General features: G+C 47.2%; 1 protein-coding gene and 1 pseudogene across 1 annotated transcript in view; both read right to left on the reverse strand.

Moving 5' to 3' along the window:
- Positions 1 to 223: 223 nt before the first annotated feature.
- The window catches only part of PCP4L1 (Purkinje cell protein 4 like 1), a 60,523-nt gene continuing 34,565 nt past the window's right edge, over positions 224 to 26,181 (reverse strand). Inside the window, exons 2-3 of the mRNA XM_089665924.1 lie at positions 7,112 to 7,169; positions 224 to 4,684 (exon numbers count right to left, since the gene is read on the reverse strand). Coding sequence (XP_089522050.1) covers positions 4,548 to 4,684; positions 7,112 to 7,169 — 195 coding nt within the window. The 3' untranslated portion in view covers positions 224 to 4,547. The remainder of the gene's footprint in view (positions 4,685 to 7,111; positions 7,170 to 26,181) is intronic.
- LOC149430918 (uncharacterized) lies at positions 5,572 to 7,045 on the reverse strand (annotated as a pseudogene).

Consider the following 26,181-nt stretch of genomic DNA (forward strand, 5'->3'; position numbering starts at 1 on the left):
GGAGAGTTATAGAGGAAGGAGCGGAGTCCTCCAGCAGCGCAGAGTATTTCAGGAGAGGAGTTATAGAGGAAGGAGCGGAGTCCTCCAGCAGTGCAGAGTATTTCAGGAGAGGAGTTATAGAGGAAGGAGCGGAGTCCTCCAGCAGCGCAGAGTATTTCAGGAGAGGAAATTTAGAAATAGTAAATCATTTCTTAGTACAGACACAGACACCAAGACATTGCTGTATACTTTAAATAATTTTATTAAGTAAACATGCTAACATCCCCCAAGAGGGTATTAGTTCCCAGAGACCATCACAGGGGTGGAGAGGTGTATCCGATGAATGGTACGGTGTCAGAAGTACAGATGGAATGTACAGATATATAAGACTCTAATCTACAGGAGAAGATCACACACTGCTGTATCCTTTGTTTAGAGCCACCCACAGCAGCCAATCAGAATTCAGTTGTAGTCAAATCATTGAAAAGTGACTTCTAAATGGCTGTGATAGGCTCGTTCAGTGAACGCTGTTTTGGCCTTGTTAAAACACCCGAAGATGTCTTTCTTTCTTTTTTTTTAATAGGAGAAGGCTCAACATCAAAGCAGTAAATTAACAAAAACTGTTTATATCAAAATGATTTCATTAGGTATGTCTATGTATTTCTTTTTCTGGTGTGGTCCATTGAGTTTTATAAGCAGACTAAAAATGCCATATGTTGGCAGCAGAACTGACATGACAGCATGAACTGGAACTAGAAAAAAAAAGAAATAATAATAATAATAAAAAAAAAATCACAAAATTGCAATTCCTATGACCGACCATTAGGTGGCAGCAGAGCAGCATTGCTTGACAGCAGGCTGGTCCAATGGTGTATCTCCATACTAGCCAAACTAACTCTAGCCAAACTTTTAAAATGTAACGTGGGGAAGGGTTACAAGTTTTGTTGGGTTTCAAAAGCTGTCCTTACTCGGGCAATTTCTCTCATCTTCCCAGACAGAAATACCAGGAAGTTGGAAGAAACACCCCCCCCCCCCCCAATGGGGACACCCCCTTACTCGGGCAATTTCTCTCATCTTCCCAGACAGAAATACCAGGAAGTTGGGAGAACCCCCCCCCCCAATGGGGACACCCCTTACTCGGGCAATTTCTCTCATCTTCCCAGACAGAAATACCAGGAAGTTGGGAGAACCCCCCCTAATGGGGACACCCCCTTACTCGGGCAATTTCATCTTCCCAGACAGAAATACCAGGACGTTGGGAGAAACCCCCTCCAATGGGGACACAGAAAGCATTATGAACCTGGCAATGGTTCTGGCCCTTCACACTCCACATCTAAATTATTTTAAAAAAATTGGGGTAAATTTGCATTTTGAACACAGCCGGGTAACATCATCAAGAATGACATCACTTCTTAGTCTCTCCGAGGCAGGTCAGCAAAAAAAAAAAAAAAAGGAAAGAGGCAATACGGCGATCAATCTAAAAAATGTTTAAAGAGGACCTTTTACTTTCAGAAATATTCACCAATCGGTTTGAATAAAGTCATTACATTTGCCAATAAACTTCCCCCCAGAAAATGGCTTATTGCAAAGTGGCTTCTTTCCAGAGAAACTGGCAGCTGAAAAAAAAATTTAAATTCTTATTTTTAGGAGATTTGTTTTAAATGGAGTTCCCCTATCCCGTTCAGTTACTGCTGGGAATAGCCCAAGAGATGTTAAGCAGGGGAGGAGCAAAAAGTTTGCATCAGGCAAGAGGTGACTTTAAGGGTCAGTCCAAGAGGCTGGCAGAAGAGGCGTCTGCCTTAAGCTCTCCAGAAGGTGGGGGCTTTAAGGGCAGGGCTGGGTCAAGGGTTGGGCAGTCGCCTTGGGCTCTTCAGAAGGTGGGGACCTAAGGACAGGGCTGGGTCAAGGGTTGCGCAGTCGCCTTGAGCTCTTCAGAAGGTGTGGACCTAATTACAGGGCTGGGTCAAGGGGTGGGCAGGAGGGGCGGCCACCTTGGGCACTTCAGAGGATGGAGACCTAAGGACAGGGCTGGGTCAAGGGGTGGGCAGGAGGGGCGGCCGCCTTGGGCACTTCAGAGGGTGGAGACCTAAGGACAGGGCTGGGTCAAGGGGTGGGCAGGAGGGGCGGCCGCCTTGGGCACTTCAGAGGGTGGAGACCTAAGGACAGAGCTGGGTCAAGGGTTGGGCAGTCGCCTTGGGCTCTTCAGAAGGTGGAGACCTAAGGGCAGGGCTGAGTCAAGGGGTTGGCAGAAGGGGCAGCTGCATGGGTTCTTCAGAAGGTGGGGACTTTAAGTGGCAGGGCTGGGCCAAGAAGTGAGCAAGCAGGAGAGGGTTAGAGGGTTGGCAGGAGGGTCGGTTGCCTTGAGCTCTTCAGAAGGTGGGGACTTAAGGTCAGGGTTGGGTCAAGGGGTTGGCAGGAGGGGCGGCCGCCATGGGCTCTTCAGGAGGTGGAGACTTTAAGTGGCAGGGCTGGGTCAAGGGGTGGGCAGCAAGGGTGGCCGCCTTGGGCACTTCAGAAGGTGGAGACCTAAGGACAGGGCTGGGACAAGGGGTGGACAGGAGGGGTGCCCAATTTGGGCTCTTCAGAAGGTGGGGACCTAAGGGCAGGGCTGAGTCAAGGGGTTGGCAGGAGGGGCGGCTGTCATGGGCTCTTCGAAAGATGGGGACTTTAAGTGGCAGGGTTAGGCCAAGAAGTGAGCAAGAAGGGCGACCACTTTGGACATTTCAGCAGGAGAGGGGGATGCAAAAAAAGGCAGGACCTGCAACCTGGATCTTCAGAAGGTGGGAACTTTAAAGACAGAGCTGGGTCAAGAGGATGGCAGCACAGGCGTCTAGACACCTTGGGCTTTTCAGAAGGTGGGGACTTGAAGGGAAGGCTGGGTCAAGAGGTTGGCAGAAGAGGCATCTACCTTGGCCTCTTCAGAAGGTAGAGACTTTAAGGGTAGGTCTGGCCTAATTGGTTGGCAGGAGGGGTGGCTGCCTTGGGCTCTTCAGAAGGTAGGGACCTAAGGGCAGGGTTGGTCAAGGGGTTGGCAGGAGGGGAAGCTGCCTTGGGTTCTTCAGAAGGTGGGGACTTTAAGGGCAGGGCTGGGTCAAGGGATTGGCAGGCGGGGCAGCTGCTTTGGGTTCTTCAGAAGGTGGGGACTTTAAGGGCAGGGATGGGCCAAGGGATTGGCAGGAGGGGCGGCTGCTTTGGGCTCTTCAGAAGGTGGGGACCTAAGGGCGGGATTGGGTCAAGGGGTTGGCAGGAGAGGTGGCTGCCATGCGTTCTTCAGAAGGTGGGGACTTTAAGGGGCAGGGCTGGGCCAAGGGATTGGCAGGAGGGGCGGCTGCTTTGGGCTCTTCAGAAGGTGGGGACCTAAGGGCTGGATTGGGTCAAGGGGTTGGCAGGAGAGGCAGCTGCTTTGGGCTCTTCTGCAGGTGGGGACTTTAAGGGGCAGGGCCAAAGGGTTGGCAGGAGGGGCATCTGCCATGGGCTCTTCAGAAGGTGGAGACTTTAAGTGGCAGGGCTGAGCCAAGGTGTGGGCAAGAGGGGCGGCCAATTTGGGCACTTCAGCAGGAGGGGGGGGGGGGTGCAAAAAAGGCAGGTCCTGCAACCTATGCAGCTGGAGTAGTTCACAGTCCATGGGGGAGATGGGAAGGATGCACTTTGGCCCTACCACTTTGGCTGCTAAAGTACCTTGTCCCAGCACTGTTTGAGGGATATACAAGTTTTAAACAGAGACCAAAAATGAACAGCCTAGGTCTGACTCTCACCTGAGTCAGGCCAACCTGTTTCTATGAAAGAGAACGTCAGCCATTTGTACCACATAAAGGTACCTATTCACAAAGCTATAACGCATGCATATGCTGTGAAGACGTACAGTTATGACAAATAACGCATGCCTTATAGCTTTGCAAACTGACCCTTTTGTGCAAAATGTATTCAGACTCATCAAAAGATATTACATGAGGGACAATTCCAACACATGAGCCCAGAATCTCTCAAGTTATCATTTTTGGTGGGGCAACCAAGTTTACATCTCCTCAGGGGTGGAGCAAATGGGTGGATGGGGTCAGAGGGGAGGCTCTAATTTGCATGATGTTGGAACGAGGTGGAATAAGGCAATTATGGGTGAAAAGAAGATGGCCACCAAGATGGTCTATATTCATTCAATTCTATATAATAAATATTTAAATATAATATATGCTATATAAGAACATGCCTTAAGAAGAAAGGGGACCACTGTGGTCCTTCATACAAGATAAGACCTCACTATTCAGCCTATTTCATAGAAAACTCTTCTTTCCTCCATCGATCCCTCCAGCTACACTCGGAGCAAGGAGCAAATACAAGATGGCCGAACTGTGGTCAACCTGTTGGGGGGCACGGGCTCAGTTTAAAAGATCAGCATTCATAATAATTTAATGGGACAGGGGAGGGAGAAGTGTGGGGGAAGGGGAGGGGAGCTGAGCCCTGTTGTTACTTGGCTTGCCCTTCATAGAAAAGAAAGTGGAAGAAGTAGGCGAGCCTGCGCACAGTGTATGTCGTACAGGGCAGTGTTGAGGTCAAGGATGGAGCCGTCCTCCTCACGAGCTTGGGTTTGGTTTCTTTTTCTGGAAGCGGCGAAACTTGTTCTGGATGGCCAGGGCTGCCTTTTCTGTCTCTGGGGCGTTGAGGTCGATATCAATTTCCTCTTCCACCGTCTCCGACTTCCCAGGTTTGTCTGCAGAAGAAAAAGCCAAGATTGACCTTAAAGGACCTATGAGGAAGGAGAAAGTACCCGTAAAACCTTATTAGCTATGTCCAGAGATGGTCACCTGAAAAACTTTCCTATCCTTCCAAATCATCCCCAAAACTCCTCCTATATTCACCTAAAAAGACTCCTTTTCACTTACCTTCTCTTTTTCAATTCCAGTCCTGCTGGGAAAGAGGGAATTAGGTATCGCTAGCAGTAGTTAGTTACATTCAACTTGACTTGTTCTGTAATGTTGAAGACATCTGGTATCTTCTCCAAGTCACTTCTATAGTTGAATGTGATTAACTACTACTAGATATACCATGACCTGGATAACTGAGAATCTTCACAGACCCTTCAAAGTTGGGGAAATCCACTCTTAGAGAATCCATAGAGTTGTCACCAGAACAGATGTCCATATTGGAAAATCTGGGTCCCTCAAACCAGGTGTAATAAGTTATTTGGAACCCTCTTTATCAACCGTTCTCAACTAGGGTTCTCTAGAACCCTAGAATTAATTCAAATGAGTTCCTTGAGCAGTGGCAGATTGATCTCCCACCTGTTAACATGTCCATGACGGAAAGGAGGCAACTCCATAATAATGGCCATGGATTTGCAACTCCATATTAATGGTCATGGGGGGCAACTCCATATTAATGATAAATAAAGGAGGTAACTCCATAATAATGGCCATGGGGAAGAGAAACAACTACATGGTAATGGCCATTGGGGAGGCAGGTCAATTCCATTATAATTAAGGGGGGGGACTCTATATTTATGGTCATGGGGGCAGGGACAACTCCATATTAATGGCCATGGAGCAAGGGGAGCAACTCCATATCAATTGGCTATGGAAGAAGGGGGGTAACTCTATATTAATGTCGATGGTGGAAGGGGGGCAACTCTATATTAATGGCCATGGGGGAAGAGGGGCAACTCCGTATTGATGGCCATGGAGATAGGGGGGCAACTACATATTAATGGCCATGGTGGAAGGGGGTCAACTCCATATTAATGGCCATGGGGGAAGAGGGGCAACTCCATATTGATGGCCATGGAGCAAGGGGGACAACTCCATATTAAAGACTATTGAGCAAGGGGGGCAACTCCATAATAATCGCTTTGGAGGAAGAGGGGCAACTCTATATTAATGGCCATTGGGGAAGGGGGACAACTCCATATTAATGGTCATGGAGCTCGGAGGGAAACTCCATATAAATGACCATGGAGCAAGGGGGGCAACTCAATATTAATGGCTATGGAGGAAGGGGGCAACTCCATATTAATAGCTATGGAGGAAGGGGGGGACTCTGTATTAATGGCCATAGGGGAAGGGGGGCAACTCCATATTAATGACCATGGAGGAAGGAGGGTAACTCCATAATAATGGCTATGGAGGAAGAGGGGCAACTCTACATTAATGGCCATGGAGGAAGGGGGGCAACTCCATATTGATGGCCATGGAACAAGGGGAACAACTCCATATTGATGGCTATGGATCAAGGGGGGGTAATGGCCATGGGGGAAAGGGGGCAACTTCATATTAACGACCATGGAGGAAGGGGGGCAAGTCCATATTAATGGCCATGGAGGAAGAGGTGCAACTCCATATGAATGGCCATGGAGTAAGGGGGTCAACTTCATATTAATAGATATGGAGGAAGGGGGGCAACTCTATATTAATGGTCATGGGGAAGGAGGGCAAATCTATATTAATGGCCATGGAGGAAGATGGGCAACTCTACATTAATGGCCAGAGGGGAAACTCCATATTAATGGCCATGGAGCAAGGGGGCAACTCCATATTAATGGCTATGGAGGAATGGGGGGGGCAACTCTATATTAATGGCCATTGGGGAAAGGGGGCAACTCCATATTAATGGCTATGGAGGAAGGGGGGCAACTCTATATGAATGACCATGGGGGAAGGGGGACAACTCCATATTAATGGCTATGGAGGAAGGGTGGCAACTCTATATGAATGGCTATGGAGGAATGGGGGGGCAACTCTATATTAATGGCCATTAGGGAAAGGGGGCAACTCCATATTAATGGCTATGGAGGAAGGATGGCAACTCTATATGAATGGCCAAGGGGGCAACTCCATATGAATGGCCATGGGAAACAGCACTCAATACCACGTGCTACCTAAGCACTTCCCAAACACAAAAGCGTGAAATGTGAGACTATCAGAGGGACACCTAGAGAGATGCAGAACTGAATTGGCGACACTCACCTCTGCTCTCCACCTTCTCCCTTGTATTTAAGCCTAGTTCTGGTTTGTTCTCTGCCTGCTGACTAATGGCCTGAAAGCTTCAAATTGGAAATATATGTGTTAACGGCTTCCATGATTACAGTAGGTGTCTACCGGTGGGGTGCCCCAATGGCGGAGGGTGAGATACAAGGCGTACTTACCCTTCTCCTCATTCAGGGAGGCCTGGTTGGCGGAAGGCAGATCATTATTAGCTCGGAGCTGCAAGAGAGAGAGAAAGAGGTTATAATTACCAAAAGAGCATCATAGATAGATCTGCAGAACATCGCGCCACTCCCCCAAGAGACACATATTGATATATTTTGCAAATTATTCCATCACTGACATCTCTAGAGATCTGCACAAAATTGCTTCATCCCATCCCCCTCCTGAGAGATCCATAGTGATATATTCTGCAGATTATTGCATCGCCGACCCCTCTAGAGATCTGCAGAACATCGCTCCGTCAGAGTAACTGTGTGGAACAAATGGATACGAATTGTTCACATCTGCCGGCAGTTCTGTTTTATGTTGGTATTTGTTCTGGTAGACCATTCATCTCATAGTAGCGAATGACACTTAAATGCAGATTTGGCTTGCGGTATTGCGCATGGATCGCGGTCTATGCAGTAAGTCATTTTTATGGCATTGCCAGGATAGAACTGAGTACATTTGTCTCGGCTTTCTGCTTTGGCTCCCATCTGGCTTTTGCCAAGTGCTCCGCTCAGAGGAACACGAAACGCGTGGCACCTCACTATAAACAGAGTTTGGCTGGACAGCGGCGTATCCAGCCATAAACGACAAAGCCTGGGCCCAAGGTTTGATGGATGCCATCGCTATGCCTAAGCACCGGCCATAATTCTGCTTCTGCATAGGAAGACCAGCTGTAATGATGGATGACAGCGCGTGTAAAACTGCGGAGGAACTCCGCAAACGGAAAGGAACCAACGGTGAACACAGATGACCAATATGTTACAGCATGTCACAGACTGAGAGGGATGGGAGAAATCCTGGACTTATAAATCCTTGACATGGACTCATCTCCTATCCCCTTTATATATAGAAGGAGGTGGGGGGTGGGCAGAAGAATATGCGGGGTAGAGCATTAGGTAAGTGGGAGAAGGAGGGAGGTAAAGGGGGGGGGAGTGAAGAATGTGGGGAGAGAGGAAAGAATGTGTGCATGTGGGGGGGGGGGGGAGAAAGATGTAAGAGGAGAGAGATAATAATATGGGGGGGAAGAAAAGAAGGTAGGGGAAAAAAGAAGAATTTGGGAGGAGAGAGAAGGAGGCAAGGTGAAGGGAGAATATGGAGGCAAAAGGAAGGAGGTAAGGGGGAGGGAGGGAAGAATGTGGGGGGGGGGGTACAGAGGAAGTGGGAGAGAAAGAGGAAAGGGGAGAGAGAGAGAAGAATGTGGGGGCAAAAAAAAAGATGTAAGGGGAAAAGGGAAGAATTTGGGAGGAGAGAGAAGGAGGTGAGGTAAAAGGAGAATGTGGGGGGAGCAGGGGCGGACTGACCATTTGGAAACTCGGGCACTGCCCGAGGGCCCTGGGTCAGTAAGGGGCCCCATGAGATGCCCCTGGTACCTTTTTCATAGGCTTTTTTGAGTTTGGGCAAGGACACGGGGCCCCATGATCCCCTATTGCCTGGGGGCCCCATGAGTTGTCAGTCCGCCCCTGGGGGGGAAAAAGAAGAAAGGGGAAAAGAAAGAAGAATGTGGGTGGCAAAAGGAGGAGGGAAGGGGAAAAGAGAAGAATTTGAGGGGAGACAGAAGGAGGTAAGATGAAAGGTGAATGTGGGGGGAGAGAGAAGGAGGTGAGGTGAAAGGCGAATGTGGGGAGAGAGAGAAGGTGGTAGAGTGAAAGGAGAATGTGGAGGGAGAGAGAAGGAGGTAGAGTGAACAGAGATTGTGGGGGGAGAGAGAAGGAGGTAGAGTGAAAGGAGAATGTGGGGGGAGAGAGAAGGAGGTAGAGTGAACAGAGAATGTGGGGGGAGAGAGAAGGTGGTAGAGTGAAAGGAGAATGTGGAGGGAGAGAGAAGGAGGTAGAGTGAACAGAGAATGTGGGGGGAGAGAGAAGGAGGTAGAGTGAAAGGAGAATGTGGGGGGAAAGAGAAGGAGGTAGAGTGAACAGAGAATGTGGGGGGAGAGAGAAGGAGGTAGAGTGAAAGGAGAATGTGGGGGGAAAGAGAAGGCGATAAGGTGAAAGACGAATGTGGGGGGACAGAGAAGGAGGTAGAGTGAAAGGAGAATGTGGGGGGAGAGAGAAGAAGATAAGGTGAAAGGAGAATGTGGGGGGAGAGAGACGGAGGTAAGGTGAAAGGTGAATGTGGGGGGAGAGAGAAGGAGGTAAGGTGAAAGGAGAATGTGGGGGGAGAGAGACGGAGGTAAGGTGAAAGGTGAATGTGGGGGGAGAGAGAAGGAGGTAAGGTGAAAGGTGAATGTGGGGGGGAGAGAGACGGAGGTAAGAAGAAAGGAGAATGTGGGGGGAGAGAGAAGAAGATAAGGTGAAAGGCGAATGTGGGGGGAGAGAGAAGGAGGTAAGAAGAAAGGAGAATGTGGGGGGAGAGAGAAGGAGGTAAGATGAAAGGCGAATGTGGGGGGAGAGAGAAGGAGGTAAGGTGAAAGGCAAATGTGGGGGGAGAGAGACGGAGGTAAGGTGAAAGGTGAATGTGGGGGGAGAGAGACGGAGGTAAGGTAAAAGGAGAATGTGGGGGGAGAGAGATGGAGGTAAGATGAAAGGAGAATGTGGGGGGAGAGAGAAGGAAGTAAGGAGGAGAAAGAGAAGACGGTGAGGGTGAGAGAGGGAGAGAGACGGATGTGGTTGGGGGAGAGAAAGAAGAAAATGGAGAGAGAAGGAGGCAAAAGAGGAAGAGAGGAGATTGTTGGGAGAAAGTGAAGGAGGTAAGAGGGAAGAAAGAAGAAACTGGGGGGAGAGAGAAGGAAGTAAAGGGGGAAGAGAAGAATGTGGTGGAAGAGAGAGAAGAATGTGGGGGGCAGAGAGAAAATGAGATAAGAGGGATAGAGAGAAGAATTTGGGAGAGAGAGAAGGAGGTAAGGGTGGAGATGGAAGAATGTGGGGGGCGGGAAACAGATAAGGGGGGGAGAGAGAGAAACATTTAGGGGAGAGAGAAGGAGGAAAGGGGGAAAGAGAGAAGAAGGTGGGGGAGAGAAATTGAAGGGAAAGAAGGGTGCAGAGAAATAGAGAGGAGGGGAAAAAGGAGATAAAGAGAGAATGAATGAAAGGAAGGAGTAGAAAGAGTAAATAGGAGGGAGGAAGGAAGGAGGGACATGGGGGGAAGAAGGAGAGAGGGGTGGGTTGAGGACAGAGAGGGAGAGAGCATGAGGGGGAAATATAAGGAAAGAGGGAATGTGTAGAGAGAAGGAGTTATGGAGGAGAATTGGAGTGAGCAATGGGGAAGGGGGATTATGGAGGAGATTGGGTGACGGGGCTCTTGGCGTTTTCTGTCTGTTGAGGGATGAGATATTTCGGTGGAGGGAAGCTGTTGGTAAATCTGATTTATCTGGGTCACAGACTGTCACAGATTGTCTCCATGTGTCTTCATGAAACGTTTACAGTCCAGCCCACTCCCTCTGATCAAGTCATTATCCAGTCAGCAATGGCAAGAACACTATTCCTTCTGAACATCAAATGGACATTAGTTTCCGACACGGCCGGCGTCTATAACGTCACGTCGGAGGTCGCTGAACGCACACAGGCATTTAATGAGACTCGATTTGCTCAATAAAACGCTGCTGACTCATCTCCAATTGAAGAGTGTCATCGATATACAGGACATTAAATATTGACATTTACCATCTGTGAACATGGTGTCCGGTCACCCGGATTGGTTTACATCTCATCACTAGTAGACATTACCCAGCAATGGCAATGGTGGAATTACAATAATGCTGTTTACAGCTTCCATTAAAGTGTAAAGCCAACTCTCGGGGTTGGGAGTCAAAATGAACAAATTCGTTAACGAGAAACCAAAACTAAAATAAAAGGGCTGAATTTCAGTAGGTTGCAACAACCTGCCCCAAAATGCAAGGCTTTTCCCAGGCCCTGGGGGGCGCAACGTGGGCATTCTTGGTTCCCATTGGAAGAACGGCTGGTTGTATAGATTTTCTGAACAGGAAGTCAACTGTGTGGTGGAAAATGGAAAATACCTTCCCCTTCTCCACCACCACCTGTGTCCTTTTTAATACCATCTGTTCTGGTCATCTCATGAAATGTTGAATTTTATATTAGTAACCCAATAATACTTTCACTTTAATTGAGTTGCTGAGAGGGGCAGATCCCATCTTTATGGAAATAAGTGGACGCCATGAGAAGATGGATGAGTCTGTAGGAAAGGTGGTGGGGTCTTTGTTTCAGACTGTAGTCTGTTGTCAAGGAAGCAGCAAACCTGGTAGCCATGGCTACTGCTAGATGGCAGAAGCCTGTTGCCATGGCAATGGGAGAGTGTAGATCCTGTTACTGTCCAAGCGAAAATTCTTTGTCAACACGTGAAAGGAGAAGTTGGTTTACCATTACCCAAACTCTAACCTCTAACCAAAACTCAAACCTAACCTCATCTCTAGCCCAAGAACCTAAAGGGAGTTCTAACCCCAGCCCTTAAACCCAAGCAGGGGCAGACTGACCATCTGGAAAGTTGGGCACTGCCCGAGGGCCCAGGGTCAGTAGGGGTACCTTTTTCATAGGCTTTTTTGAGTTTGGGCAAGGACACAGGGGCCCCATGATCCCCTATTGCCCGGTGGCCCAATGAGTTGTCAGTTCGCCCCTGAACCCAAGCATAACCTATCTCCAAGACCTAAGACTAACCTCCAACCGAACCCTAATGCCGAAGGTTAGCCTTCAAACTAGCCTCTATATCTACACCCCCTAACCTCTACGTCAAATCTTAGCCTTCAACCTTGCCTCAGTCAGCAAACATTTAACCACTATCCTTAACTGCACCCTGATCTTAGACGTAGACTTAGTTTCTCCTGTGCAAATGAGCACATCACGCAGTAAATGGTCTCCAAGAAATTCTGTAAGCCGCGGCCAATTCAGCCTCAGCCCGTGGGACCTTGACAACTTTTAGGTCTGTTTTGAAGGTAGACCACCAATTTGTCGGCTGTCACGTCTTTAGTGTGTGTCTTTAAACCTCTAACCCCCATCCCTAACTTTCAACTTAGCCTCTATCTCTAAACCCCTAACACCTATGTCTGATGCTCTCTTTCCTCCAATCCTCTATTTTTAAAGCCCTAACCTCTTTGTGTAACATTGGTTTTAAACCTAGCCTCTAACCCTGAACCTAACCTTCAACCCAACCTCTATGCCTAACATTAGCCTTGAACCTAGCCTCTATCTCTAAACCCCTAACACCTATGTCTGATGTTCTCTTTCCTCCAAGCCTCTATTTTTAAAGCCCTAACCCTAACCTCTTTGTGTAACATTGGCCTTACACCTAGCCTCTAACCCTGAACCTAACCTTCAACCCAACCTCTATGCCTAACAGTAGCCTTGGACCTAGCCTCTATCTCTAAACCCCCAACGTCTATGTCTGATGTTCTCTTTCCTCCAAACCTCTATTTTTAAAGCCCTAACCCTAACCTCTTTGTGTAACATTGGCCTTAAACCTGGCCCCTAACCCTAAACCTAACCTTAAACCCAACCTCTATGCCTAACATTAGCCTTGAACCTAGCCTCTATCCCTAAACCCCTAACGCCTATGTCTGATGTTCTCTTTCCTCCAAGCCTCTATTTTTAAAGCCCTAACCCTAATCTCTTTGTGTAACATTGGCCTTACACCTAGCCTCTAACCCTGAACCTTCAACCCAACCTCTGTGCCTAACATTAGCCTTGAACCTACCCTCTATCCCTAAACCCCCAACGCCTATGTCTGATGTTCTCTTTCCTCCAAGCCTCTATTTTTAAAACCCTAACTCTTAACCTCTTTGTGTAACATTGGCCTTAAACCTAGCCTCTAACCCTGAACCTAACCTTCAACCCAACCTCTATGCCTAACATTAGCCTTGAACCTAGCCTCTATCCCTAAACCCCTAACACCTATGTCTGATGTTCTCTTTCCTCCAAGCCTCTAATTTTAAAGCCCTAACCCTAACCTCTTTGTGTAACATTGGCCTTACACCTAGCCTCTAACCCTGAACCTTCAACCCAACCTCTGTGCTTAACATTAGCCTTGAACCTACCCTCTATCCCTAAACCCCTAACGCCTATATCTGATGTTCTCTTTCCTCCAAACCTCTATTTTTAAAGCCCTAACCCTAACCTCTTTGTGTAACATTGGCCCTAAACCTAGCCTCTAACCCTGAACCTAACCTTCAACCCAACCTCTATGCCTAACATTAGCCTTGAACCTAGCCTCTATCTCTAAACCCCCAACGCCTATGTCTGATGTTCTCTTTCCTCCAAACCTCTATTTTTAAAGCGCTAACCCTAATCTCTTTGTGTAACATTGGCCTTACACCTAGCCTCTAACCCTGAACCTTCAACCTAACCTCTGTGCCTAACATTAGCCTTGAACCTACCCTCTATCCCTAAACCCCCAACGCCTATGTCTGATGTTCTCTTTCCTCCAAGCCTCTATTTTTAAAACCCTAACTCTTAACCTCTTTGTGTAACATTGGCCTTAAACCCATATCTGTGTCTAAGCATCACCTACAACCTAGACTTTATCCCTAACCTACAGGAGCCAAAAGCCTACCATAGATATGACCTTTGCTATGTAAGGGTCTTGCATCACAGCTAAGCTGCTATTATAAGAAATGGATGCCGACAGACACTACGTGAGGAAACTGGCGCCAAATAACCTGCTTTGAACTGTTTTCTCCAGATACGATTATTCTAAGCACTTTTCCTGAGCCCTGGGTGTCCGAGATCCTTCGTCTGAAATCCTCATTTGATAATGGAAGAACTATGTCAGAGGATTCTGTAATGCTGCAGATGATGGGATAGACGGGGGCTCCTCATAATCTTCTCTAAGGATTAATTAGTGTGAAAGGTAAGAGTGGGGGGTCAGAGAAGAGAGGCCACAGAGATAAAGTGGATGAAGAAGAACAAGAGAGGAGAAGGCGGTAATAGACGTGGTGAGGCATGAACTCAAAATTTCATACACATCCCATAGTCCATAGCCCACAGTCCATAGGCCATAGCCCACAGTCCATAGGCCATAGCCCATAGTCCATAGCTGCAGATGACGGGATGGGGGGGTCAGAGAAGGGATGCCACAGAGATAAAGTGGATGAAGAAGAACAAGAGAGGAGAAGACGGTAATAGTAATGATTAGGCATGAACTCCAAATCTCATACACATCTCATTGCCCATAGCCCAAAGTCCATAGTCCATAGCCCACAGCACATAGTCCATAGGCCATAGCCCATAGTCCATAGCTGCAGATGACGGGATGGGGGGGGGTCAGAGAAGGGACGCCACAGAGATAAAGTGGATGAAGAAGAACAAGAGAGGAGAAGACGGTAATAGTAATGATTAGGCATGAACTCAAAATCTCATACACATCCCATTGCCCATAGCCCAAAGTCCATAGTCCATAGCCCACAGCACATAGTCCATAGGCCATAGCCCATAGTCCATAGCTGCAGATGACGGGATGGGGGGGGGGGTCAGAGAAGGGACGCCACAGAGATAAAGTGGATGAAGAAGAACAAGAGAGGAGAAGACGGTAATAGTAATGATTAGGCATGAACTCAAAATCTCATACACGTCCCATTGCCCATGGCCCAAAGTCCATAGTTTATAGCCCACAGCCCATAGTCCATAGCTATATAGTCTATAGCTGCAGATGACAGGATGGGGAGTCAAAGAAGGGATGGGGAAGCCACAGAGATAAAGTGGATGAAGAAGAGCATGGGAGGAAAAGATAGTAATCGTAATGATTAGGCATGAACTCGAATTCATACATATCTCATAGCCCATAGACCAAAATCCATAGCCCATAGCCCAAAATCCATAGCCCATAGCCCACAGCCCATAGTCCATAGCCCATAGTGCAGAGCCTATAGTCCAAAGTCTATAGTTTATAGTCCATAGCCTATAGTCAATAGTGCATAGCCCGTAGTCCATAGTCCATAATCCATAGCACATAGTCCATAGTCCATAAACAATAACCCATAGTCATTAGTTGATAGCTTATAACCCATAATCTATAGTCCACAGCCCATAGTCCATAGCCCAAAGTCAATAGTTTATCATCCATAGCCCATTGCCCATAGTCCATAGTCCATTGCCCATTGCCCATAGTCCATAGCTCATTGCCCATAGTCCATAGCTCATAATGCATAGCCTATAGCCCAAAGTCTATAGTTTATATTCGATAGCCCATAGTCAATAGTTGACAGCTCATAACCCACAGTCCATATTCCATAGCACATAGGCTATAGTCCATAGTATACAGTCCATAGCCCAAATTCTATACTTTATAATCCATAGTCCATAGACAAAATCCATAGTCCATCGCCCATTGCCCATAGTCCATAGTTCATAGTGCATAGCCTATAGCCCAAAGTCTATAGTTTATATTCCATAGGCCATAGTCAATAGTTGATAGCTCATAACCCATAGTCCATAACCCATAGTCCACAGCCCATAGTCAATAGCCCATAGTCAATAGTTCATAGCCCATAGTCCATAATCCATAGCCCATAGTCAATAGTTCATAGCACATGGGCCCACCGCCTATAGCACATGGGCCCATAGCCCATAGTCCATAGCCCACAGCCATGTTAAATGGACTGCCGTGCCTTTCTGCAACACTGAAAATGCACTGGAAAATGCATAGGGGTGAACCAAGGCCTTACTGATAGGAGGAGAGAGCAGAGTGACAGAAAAAGTGCCTACTGCTTCTCTTTTCACTGTCCAATCACAGGCTGGAGGAGGGGAGGTAACCTGGCTGTGCTACTGCACTGCAGAAGAGAAAAATCAGCTTTCCCCTGCTAGACTGGGCTGAGCTGTGTGGCAGAGCTGTGTAAAAGTCAGGACTGGATGGACAGAAATACACCTCTTTTGGCAGGTAACACCGCTCTGTTATCTGTATGTGATCTGTGGATTTAGCGGTTTGCCTGAAATTTAGCTTTAAGCCAACCTGCCCTTTAATTACAAAGTGCATAGATGGAGGATACAGCGGATTGAGTGATGGAGAGTGAGGAGACCTCGGGGAGGAAACAGGAGGGAGGCCAACTCAATGGGGAGAGAGAAGCGTCAATGACAGAACTCAAGAGAGATGTCACCGTTATTTATAGAGCACATCTACGTATCGCGTATATCTATAGCCAAGCAATTATTATTCCCTCTGCAGTGGATGCTTTGATGAGGATTGCACCAATGTACAGCGCCTTGAAAAAGTCTTCACACCCCTAGAAATGTCCCCCATGTTGTCATGTTACAATGTATTCCTCCTTGAAATGCCCCCCGTGTTGTCATGTTAAAATGTATTCCCCCTTGAAATGCCCCCCCGTGTTGTCATGTTACAATGTATTCCCCCTTGAAATATCCCCCATGTTGTCATGTTACAATGTATTCCCCCTTGAAATGTCCCCCGTGTTGTCATGTTACAATGTATTCCCCCTTGAAATATCCCCCATGTTGTCATGTTACAATGTATTCCCCCTTGAAATGTCCCCCGTGTTGTCATGTTACAATGTATTCCCCCTTGAAATGTCCCCCGTGTTGTCATGTTACAATGTATTCCCCCTTGAAATGCCCCCCGTGTTGTCATGTTACAATGTATTCCCCCTTGAAATGTCCCCCGTGTTGTCATGTTACAATGTATTCCCCCTTGAAATGCCCCCCGTGTTGTCATGTTACAATGTATTCCCCCTTGAAATGTCCCCCGTGTTGTCATGTTACAATGTATTCCCCCTTGAAATGCCCCCCGTGTTGTCATGTTACAATGTATTCCCCCTTGAAATGCCCCCCGTGTTGTCATGTTACAATGTATTCCCCCTTGAAATGCCCCCCGTGTTGTCATGTTACAATGTATTCCCCCTTGAAATGCCCCCCGTGTTGTCATGTTACAATGTATTCCCCCTTGAAATGCCCCCCATGTTGTCATGTTACAATGTATTCCCCCTTGAAATGTCCCCGTGTTGTCATGTTACAATGTATTCCCCCTTGAAATGCCCCCCGTTTTGTCATGTTACAATTTATTCCCCCTTGAAATGTCCCCCGTGTTGTCATGTTACAAACTGTATTCCCCCTTGAAATGCCCCCATGTTGTCATGTTACAATGTATTCCCCCTTGAAATGCCACACATTTTGTCAGGTTACAATGTATTCCCCCTTGAAATGTCCCCCGTGTTGTCATGTTACAATGTATTCCCCCTTGAAATTCCCCCCATGTTGTCATGTTACAATGTATTCCACCTTGAAATGTCCCCCGTGTTGTCATGTTACAATGTATTCCCCCTTGAAATGCCCCCCATGTTGTCATGTTACAATGTATTCCCCCTTGAAATGCCACACATTTTGTCAGGTTACAATGTATTCCCCCTTGAAATGTCCCCCGTGTTGTCATGTTACAATGTATTACCCCTTGAAATGCCCCCCATGTTGTCATGTTACAATGTATTCCCCCTTGAAATGTCCCCCATGTTGTCATGTTACAATGTATTCCCCCTTGAAATGTCCCCCATGTTGTCATGTTACAATGTATTCCCCCTTGAAATGTCCCCCATGTTGTCATGTTACAATGTATTCCCCCTTGAAATGTCCCCCGTGTTGTCATGTTACAATGTATTCCTCCTTAAAAATGTCCCCCATGTTGTCATGTTACAATGTATTCCTCCTTAAAAATGTCCCCCATGTTGTTATGTTACAATGTATCCCCCCCATGTTGTCATGTTACAATGTATCCCCCCCATGTTGTCATGTTACAATGTATCCCCCCCCCCATGTTGTCATGTTACAATGTATCTATTGGGATTGGATGTGATGGACCGACACAAAGTGGCACATAATTGTGAAGTGGAAGGAAAATGAGAAATGGTTTCCAACATTTGTGACCAATAAATCTGTGAAAAGTGTGGCGGCATTTGTATTCGGCCCCCCCAGAGTCAATACTTTGTAGGACCCCCTTTGGCTGCCATTCCAACAAGTCTTTTTGGGGATGTCTCTTTGCACATCTAGAGAGGGACATTTCTGTCCGTTCGTCGTTGCAGAATCCCTCAAGCTGTCAGATTGGATGGAGGGCGTCTGGGAACAGCAATTTTCAGGTCTGGCCACAGATTCTCCATTGGATTTGGGTCTGGACTGTGACTGGGCCATTCTAACACATGAAGATGCTTTGATCTGAACCATTCCATTGTAGGTCTGGCTGGATGTTTCGGGTCGTTGTCCTGCTGGAAGGGGAACCTCCACCCCGGTCTCAAGTCTTCTGCAGACTCTAACAGGTTTTCTTCTAAGATTGCCCTGTATTTGGCTCCATCCATCTTCCCATCAACTCTGACCAGCTTCCCTGTCCCTGCTGAAGAAAAGCATCCCCACCCCATGATGCTGCCACCACCATGTTTCACGGTGGGGATGGTGTGTTCAGGTTGATGTGCAGTGTTAGTTTTCCTCCACACATATCATTTTGCTTTTAGGCCAAAAAGTTGAATTTTGGTCTCCTCTGACCAGAGCCCCTTCCTCCACATGTTTGCTGTGTCCCCCACATGGCGTCTCACAAACTGCAAACGGGACTTCTTCTGGCTTTCCTCCAACAATGGCTTTCTTCTCCCCACTCCTCCATATAGGCAGATTTGTGGAGGTCACGACTAATAGTTGTCCTGAGGACAGATTCTCCCCCCTGAGCTGTGGATCTCTGCAGCTCCTCCACAGTTCCCATGGGCCTCTTGGCTGCTTCTCTGATGAATGCTCTCCTTGCCCGGCCTGTCAGTTTAGGTGGGCGGCCATGTCCTGGTAGGTTGGCAGTTGGCCCGTACTCTCTCCATTTTTGGATGATGGATTGAACACAGTGCTCCGGGAGATGGTCAAAGTTCGGGAGATTTTTTTAGAACCTAACCCTTCTTTAAACTTCTCCACAACTTTATCCCTGACCTGTCTGGTGTGTTCCTTGGCCTTCATGATGCTGTTTGTTCACTAATGTTCTCTAACAAACCTCTGAGGGCTTCACAGAACAGCTGGATTTATACTGAGATCACATGACACACAGGGGGACTCTATGTACTAATTAGGTGACTTCTGAAGGCAATTGGTTCCACTAGATTTTAGTTAGTGGGATCAGAGTAAAAGGGGCCGACTACAAATGCCGCCACACTTTTCAGATATTTATTTGTAACAAATTTTGAAACCAGTTATCATTTTCCTTCCACTTCACAATGATGTGCCGCTTTGTGTTGGTCAATCGCATAAAATCCAAATAAAATACATTGATGGTTCTGGTTGTCACATGACAACATGGGGAACATATGAAGGGGTGTGAAGACTTTTCAAGGGGTGTGAAGACAAAATGTGGAAAATTTCAAGGGGTGTGAAGACTTTTCAAAGGGTGTGAAGACAAAATGTGGAAATGTATAGGGGTGTGAAGACTTTTCAAGGGGTGTGAAGGCAAAATGTGGAAAATTTCAAGGGGTGTGAAGACTTTTCAAGGGGTGTGAAGACAAAACATGGAAAATTTCAAGGGGTGTGAAGACAAATGCCGCCACACTTCTCACAGATTTATTTGTAAAAAATGTTGAAACCATTTCTCATTTTCCTTCCACTTCACAATTATGGGCCACTTTGTGTCGGTTGATCACATCCAATCCAAGTAAAATACATTGACAGTTCTGGTTGTCCAATGACAACATGGGGAACATTTCAAGGGGTGTGAAGACTTTTCAAGAGGTGTGAAGACAAAAGGTGGAAAATTTCAAGGGGTGTGAAGACTTTTCAAGAGGTGTGAAGACAAAATGTGGAAAATTTCAAGGGGTGTGAAGACTTTTCAAGGGGCGCGAAGACAAAATGTGGAAAATTTCAAGGGGTGTGAAGACTTTTCAAGGGGTGTGAAGACAAAATGTGGAAATGTATAGGGGTGTGAAGACTTTTCAAGGGGTCTGAAGGCAAAATGTGGAAAATTTCAAGGGGTGTGAAGACTTTTCAGGGGGTCTGAAAACAAAATGTGGAACATTTCAAGGGGTGTGAAGACTTTTCAAGGGGCGCGAAGACAAAATGTGGAAAATTTCAAGGAGTGAGAAGACTTTTCAAGGGGTGTGAAGACTTTTTAAGGGGTGTGAAGACAAAATGTGGAAAAATTCAAGGGGTGTGAAGACTTTTCAAGGGGCGTGAAGACAAAATGTGGAAAATTTCAAGGGGTGTGAAGACTTTTCAAGGTGTGTGAAGACAAAATGTGTAAATGTATAGAGGTGTGAAGACTTTTCAAGGGGGTCTGAAGGCAAAATGTGGAAAATTTCAAGGGGTGTGAAGACTTTTTCAAGGGGTGTGAAAACAAAATGTGGAACATTTCAAGGGGTGTGAAGACTTTTCAAGGGGTGTGAAGACAAAATGTGGAAAATTTCAAGGGGTGTGAAGACTTTTCAAGGGGTGCGAAGACAAAATGTGGAAAATTTCAAGGGGTGTGAAGACTTTTCAAGGGGCGTGAAGACAAAATGTGGAAAATTTCAAGGGGTGTGAAGACTTTTCAAGGGGTGCGAAGACAAAATGTGGAAAATTTCAAGGGATGTAAAGACTTTTCAAGGGGTCTGAAGGCAAAATGTGGAAAATTTCAAGGGGTGTGAAGACTTTTCAGGGGGTCTGAAAACAAAATGTGGAACATTTCAAGGGGTGTGAAGACTTTTCAAGGGGCGCGAAGACAAAATGTGGAAAATTTCAAGGAGTGAGAAGACTTTTCAAGGGGTGTGAAGACTTTTTAAGGGGTGTGAAGACAAAATGTGGAAAAATTCAAGTGGTGTGAAGACTTTTCAAGGAGTGTGAATACAAAATGTGGAAAATTTCAAGGGGTGTGAAGACTTTTCAAGGGGTGTGAAGACAAAATGTGTAAATGATAGGGGTGTGAAGACTTTTCAAGGGGGTCTGAAGGCAAAATGTGGAAAATTTCAAGGGGTGTGAAGACTTTTTCAAGGGGCGTGAAAACAAAATGTGGAACATTTCAAGGGGTGTGAAGACTTTTCAAGGGGTGTGAAGACAAAATGTGGAAAATTTCAAGGGGTGTGAAGACTTTTCAAGGGGTGCGAAGACAAAATGTGGAAAATTTCAAGGGGTGTGAAGACTTTTCAAGGGGCGTGAAGACAAAATGTGGAAAATTTCAAGGGGTGTGAAGGCTTTTCAAGGGGTGAGAAGACAAAATGTGGAAAATTTCAAGGGGTGAGAAGACTTTTCAAGGGGGCTAAATACAAATGCCGCCACACTTCACAGATTTATTTGTAAAAAATGTTGAAAACCATTTCCCATTTTCCTTCCACTTCTCAATTATGTGCCACTTTGTGTCGGTCGATCACATCCAATCCCAATAAAATACATTGACAGTTCTGGTTGTCCTAATGACAACATGGGGAACATTTCAAGGGGTGTGAAGACTTTTCAAGGGGCGTGAAGACAAAATGTGGAAAATTTCAAGGGGTGTGAAGACTTTTCAAGGGGTCTGAAGACAAAATGTGGAACATTTCAAGGGGTGTGAAGACTTTTCAAGGGGTGTGAAGACAAAATGTAGAAAATTTCAAGGGGTGTGAAGACAAAACGTGGACAATTTCAAGGGGTGTGAAGACTTTTCAAGGGGTGTGAAAACAAAACGTGGAAAATTTCAAGGGGTGTGAAGACTTTTCAAGGGGTGTGAAGACTTTTCAAGGGGTGTGAAGACAAAATGTAGAAAATTTCAAGGTTTGTGAAGACAAAATGTGGAAAATTTCAAGGGGTGTGAAGACTTTTCAAGGTATGTGAAGAAAAAATGTGGAACATTTCAAGCGGTGTGAAGACTTTTCAAGGGGTGTGAAGAATTTTCAAGGGGTGTGAAGACAAAATGTGGAACATTTCAAGGGGTGTGAAGACTTTTTTAAGGGGTGTGAAGACTTTTCAAGGGGTGTGAAGACAAAACGTGGCAAATTTCATGGGGTGTGAAGACTTTTCAAGGGGTGTGAAGACTTTTCAATCTCCATTATAAATTATTCTTACTCCTGCTGCATAAATATCAGAAACGCTTTATAGATATTCGATCTGCCGAGTGAATCTAGGGAACCAAAGAAGGCAAATAAAAGCTGGAAAATCATTAAAAAAATTATTTTTCCACATTTCAGCCCCACCCAACGCGACAATTAAAAAAAAAATTGCAACGCGGCCCAGTCTCTTTCCTGAACCCCATTCAGAATTGCACGCACGTTTTTTGAGCAGGAGAGGGAGGTTGCATAGCAGAGAATCAGGAGGTTGCAGCTCCCCCCAGCCCAGGCACTGTGAAAATCCTGCTGAAAGTGACCAGGATATATCAGATCTGAAGGCGCAGAGTCCCCTTAAGGAGCGGGCGCTCAAATCCCACCCTATAGTAACAGCTGACGTGTTCAATTATGAATCATTTCCAGCGAATTAAACCAAATCAGAGTTCGTCTTTCGGTGAATGGGAAGAATTGAGATTTCCTGCAGATAATTAAGATCTGACAAGTCTCTGCTAATGACGGGAAAATTGACAGCGAGAGAGCGAGCGAGGAACTGCTAACCGCTGCAACTTTCCCGCCCGGAGTTCACGTGCGTCGCCATTCATCGCCTCCTCCATTCATCTCCTGCCATGTGGAACATCTGCCAGTCTGTGACACCCGCTCAGTTTTTTTTTTTTTTTCTCGTCCGGCCTAATTATCTGAAAAGCTGACGCCGCGTGTTTCCTGCGCCGTTCCTGCGCTGTGGCCCAACACGGGAGCCCCGCGCCGCGACAGATGTAGCTTGTAGCCGGCGGGCCGGTAAGGCGAGAGGAAGCGCGGTGGACCTCGGTGGTTGCAGCTGCCGAAGACTCAGCATGAATAGTGATGATGGAGCAAAGTACGGATTGTTGGGCGTTCCCCGAAAGCTTGAAAACATTTCTGAACCCCAAACAGGGGCGGACTGACCATTGGGGAACTCGGGCACTGCCCGAGGGCCCGGGGTCAGTAGGGGGCCCCATGAGATGTCCCTGATACCTTTCATAGGCTTTTTTAAGTGTGATTTGAGTGTGGGTGAGGACACAGGGGCCCCATGAGTTGTCAGTCCGCCCAGTGGTGGACTGAAAACTCATGGGGCCCCCGAGCAATAGGGGTTCATGGGGCCCCTGTGTCCTTGCCCAAACTCAAAAAAACCTATGAAAAAGGTACGAGGGGCATCTCATGGGGCCCCCTACTGACCCCGGGCCCTTGCGCAGTGCCCGAGTTTCCAAATGGTCAGTCCGCCCCGACCCCAAATATAGCACCTGAGCCCCCCCGCTGAAGTCTACGGGAGACAGGGGCAAACTGACAACTCATGTGGCCCCCCAGGCAATAGGAGATCATGGGGCCCCTATGTCCTCGCCCACACCCAAGAAAGCCTTCGAAAAAGCCAATAAAAGGTACCAGGGGCATCTCATGGGGCCCCTGGGCAATAGGGGATCATGGGGCCCCTGGGCAATAGGGGATCATGGGGCTCCTGGGCATTAGGGGATCATGGGGCCCTTGTGTCCTCGCCCACACCCAAAAAAAGCCTATGAAAAAGCCAATGAAAGGTACCAGGAGCATCTCATGGGGCCCCAGGGCAATAGGGGATCATGGGGCCCCTGTGTCCTCGCCCACACCCAAAAAAAGCCTATGAAAAAGCCACTGAAAGGTACCAGGGGCATCTCATGGGGCCCCCGGGCAATAGGGGTTAATGGGGCCCCTGTGTCCTCGCCCACACCCAAGAAAGCCTATGAAAAAGCCAATGAAAGGTACCAGGGGCATCTCATGGGGCCCCAGGCAATAGGGGACCATGGGGCCCCTGTGTCCTCGCCCACACCCAAAAAAGCCTATGAAAAAGCCAATGAAAGGTACCAGGGGCATCTCATGGGGCCCCCGGGCAATAGGGGATCATGGGGCCCCTTTGTCCTCACCCACACCCAAAAAAGCCTATGAAAAAGCCAATGAAAGGTACCAGCGGCATCTCATGGGGCCCCCTACTGACCCCGGGCCCTCGGAATGGTCAGTCCTTCCCTGACGGGAGACACATTTTTTCTTTTTTTTTTTTGTTTTTCCGTCCAATTTCCAATTCTTGGTAAAAAAAAAAAAGGGGGGGGGGTATGGGTAGCTGGGCATTGCCGTGAAGGACAGGCAACAAAGTACTCATTATTAAATGATCATTCGAAGGGGGCGGGTCTTTTAGAGAAACATTGAAAATACACAATTCCTTTAACCCCTCCCCCTCCTGAGGATTTCCCCCCCCCCTTCCCATTTTTTGCATTACAGCGCTGCGTTACTTTAACTGACAATTGCGCGGTCGTGCAACGCTGCACCCAAATTAAATTGACGTCCTTTTTGTCCCACAAATTGAAAAAAAACGTAACAACCAAAATATAAGTAGATACATAAAGGCGTATTTTAAGTGGAGCTTTCTTTCGGCGGTATTTGATCGCCTGTGCGGTTTTTATTTTTGGGGCTATAAGCAAAAAAAAGACCGACGATTTTGAGAAAAAAATAATATTTTGGACTTTTTGCGATTAAACGTGTTCAGTAAAAAAAATTATAAAAATCAAATTTCATCATAAATTTAGGCCAAAATGCATTCTGCTCCGTGTCTTCGCAAAATTAATTGGTTTACGTGAAAGTTCTAGCGTTTACAAATGGCAGGATAGATACTGGGATTTTTTTTTTTCCACTAGTAATGGCGGCGATCAGCGACTTATAGCGGGACTGCAACGGGCATTCTGACACTGGGGGGGGGGGGGGGAACTGACTTGGTGTCACTGACATCCACAGTGATCAGTGCTAAATAACAGCAATGACTCTGTACTAATGGCACTGGGCAGGAAGGAGGTAACATGAGAGGCGATCAAAGGGTTAACTGTGTGCTGGGAGTGTTTTACTAGTGGGCGGGGTCTGTGTGCTTCACTGTAATCACACTGATCGGGGTGGCTGTGCTGTGTGCCGGAGCCGACAGGGAGGAAGACTGTTTGTAAACAAAGCAGTCTTCCTCCCCGTCGGTGATTGTCAGTAATCACCAGGCGCCAATGTTGGCGCAAGTAGGCGGTCATTGCGAAGAATGTCCCTTACATTGGTGGTCAGTGGGAAGAATGTCCCTTACATTGGTGGTCAGTGGGAAGAATGTCCCTTACATTGGTGATCAGTGGGAAGAATGTCCCTTACATTGGGGGTCAGTGGGAAGAATGTCCCTTACATTGGGGGTCAGTGGGAAGAATGTCCCTTACATTGGGGGTCAGTGGGAAGAATGTCCCTTACATTGGTGATCAGTGGGAAGAATGTCCCTTACAATGGAGGTCAGTGGGAAGAATGTCCCTTACATTGGGGGTCATTGCGAAGAATGTCCCTTACATTGGTGGTCAGTGAGAAGAATGTCCCTTACATGGGGGGTCAGTGGGAAGAATGTCCCTTACATTGGTGATCAGTGGGAAGAATGTCCCTTACATTGGGGGTCAGTGGGAAGAATGTCCCTTACATTGGTGGTCAGTGGGAAGAATGTCCCTTACATTGGTGATCAGTGGGAAGAATGTCCCTTACATTGGGGGTCAGTGGGAAGAATGGCCCTTACATTGGGGGTCAGTGGGAAGAATGTCCCTTACATTGGTGGTCAGTGGGAAGAATGGCCCTTACATTGGGGGTCAGTGGGAAGAATGTCCCTTACATTGGTGGTCAGTGGGAAGAATGTCCCTTACATTGGGGGTCAGTGGGAAGAATGTCCCTTACATTGGGGGTCAGTGGGAAGAATGTCCCTTACATTGGGGGTCAGTGGGCAGAATGTCACTTCCATTGGGGGTCAGTGGGCAGAATGTCACTTCCATTGGGGGTCAGTGGGCAGAATGTCCCTTACATTGGTGGTCAGTGGGCAGAATGTCACTTCCATTGGGGGTCAGTGGGCAGAATGTCCCTTACATTGGGGGTCAGTGGGCAGAATGTCCCTTACATTGGGGGTCAGAGGGCAGAATGTCCCTTACATTGGTGATCAGTGGGAAGAATGTCCCTTACATTGGGGGTCAGTGGGAAGAATGTCCCTTACATTGGGGGTCAGTGGGAAGAATGTCCCTTACATTGGGGGTCAGTGGGAAGAATGTCCCTTACATTGGTGGTCAGTGGGAAGAATGTCCC

This window comes from Staurois parvus, unplaced genomic scaffold, assembly GCF_062004578.1.
Source record: "Staurois parvus isolate SC_StPar_1 unplaced genomic scaffold, SC_StPar_1.0 ptg002410l, whole genome shotgun sequence".
Classification (NCBI taxonomy): domain Eukaryota; kingdom Metazoa; phylum Chordata; class Amphibia; order Anura; family Ranidae; genus Staurois; species Staurois parvus.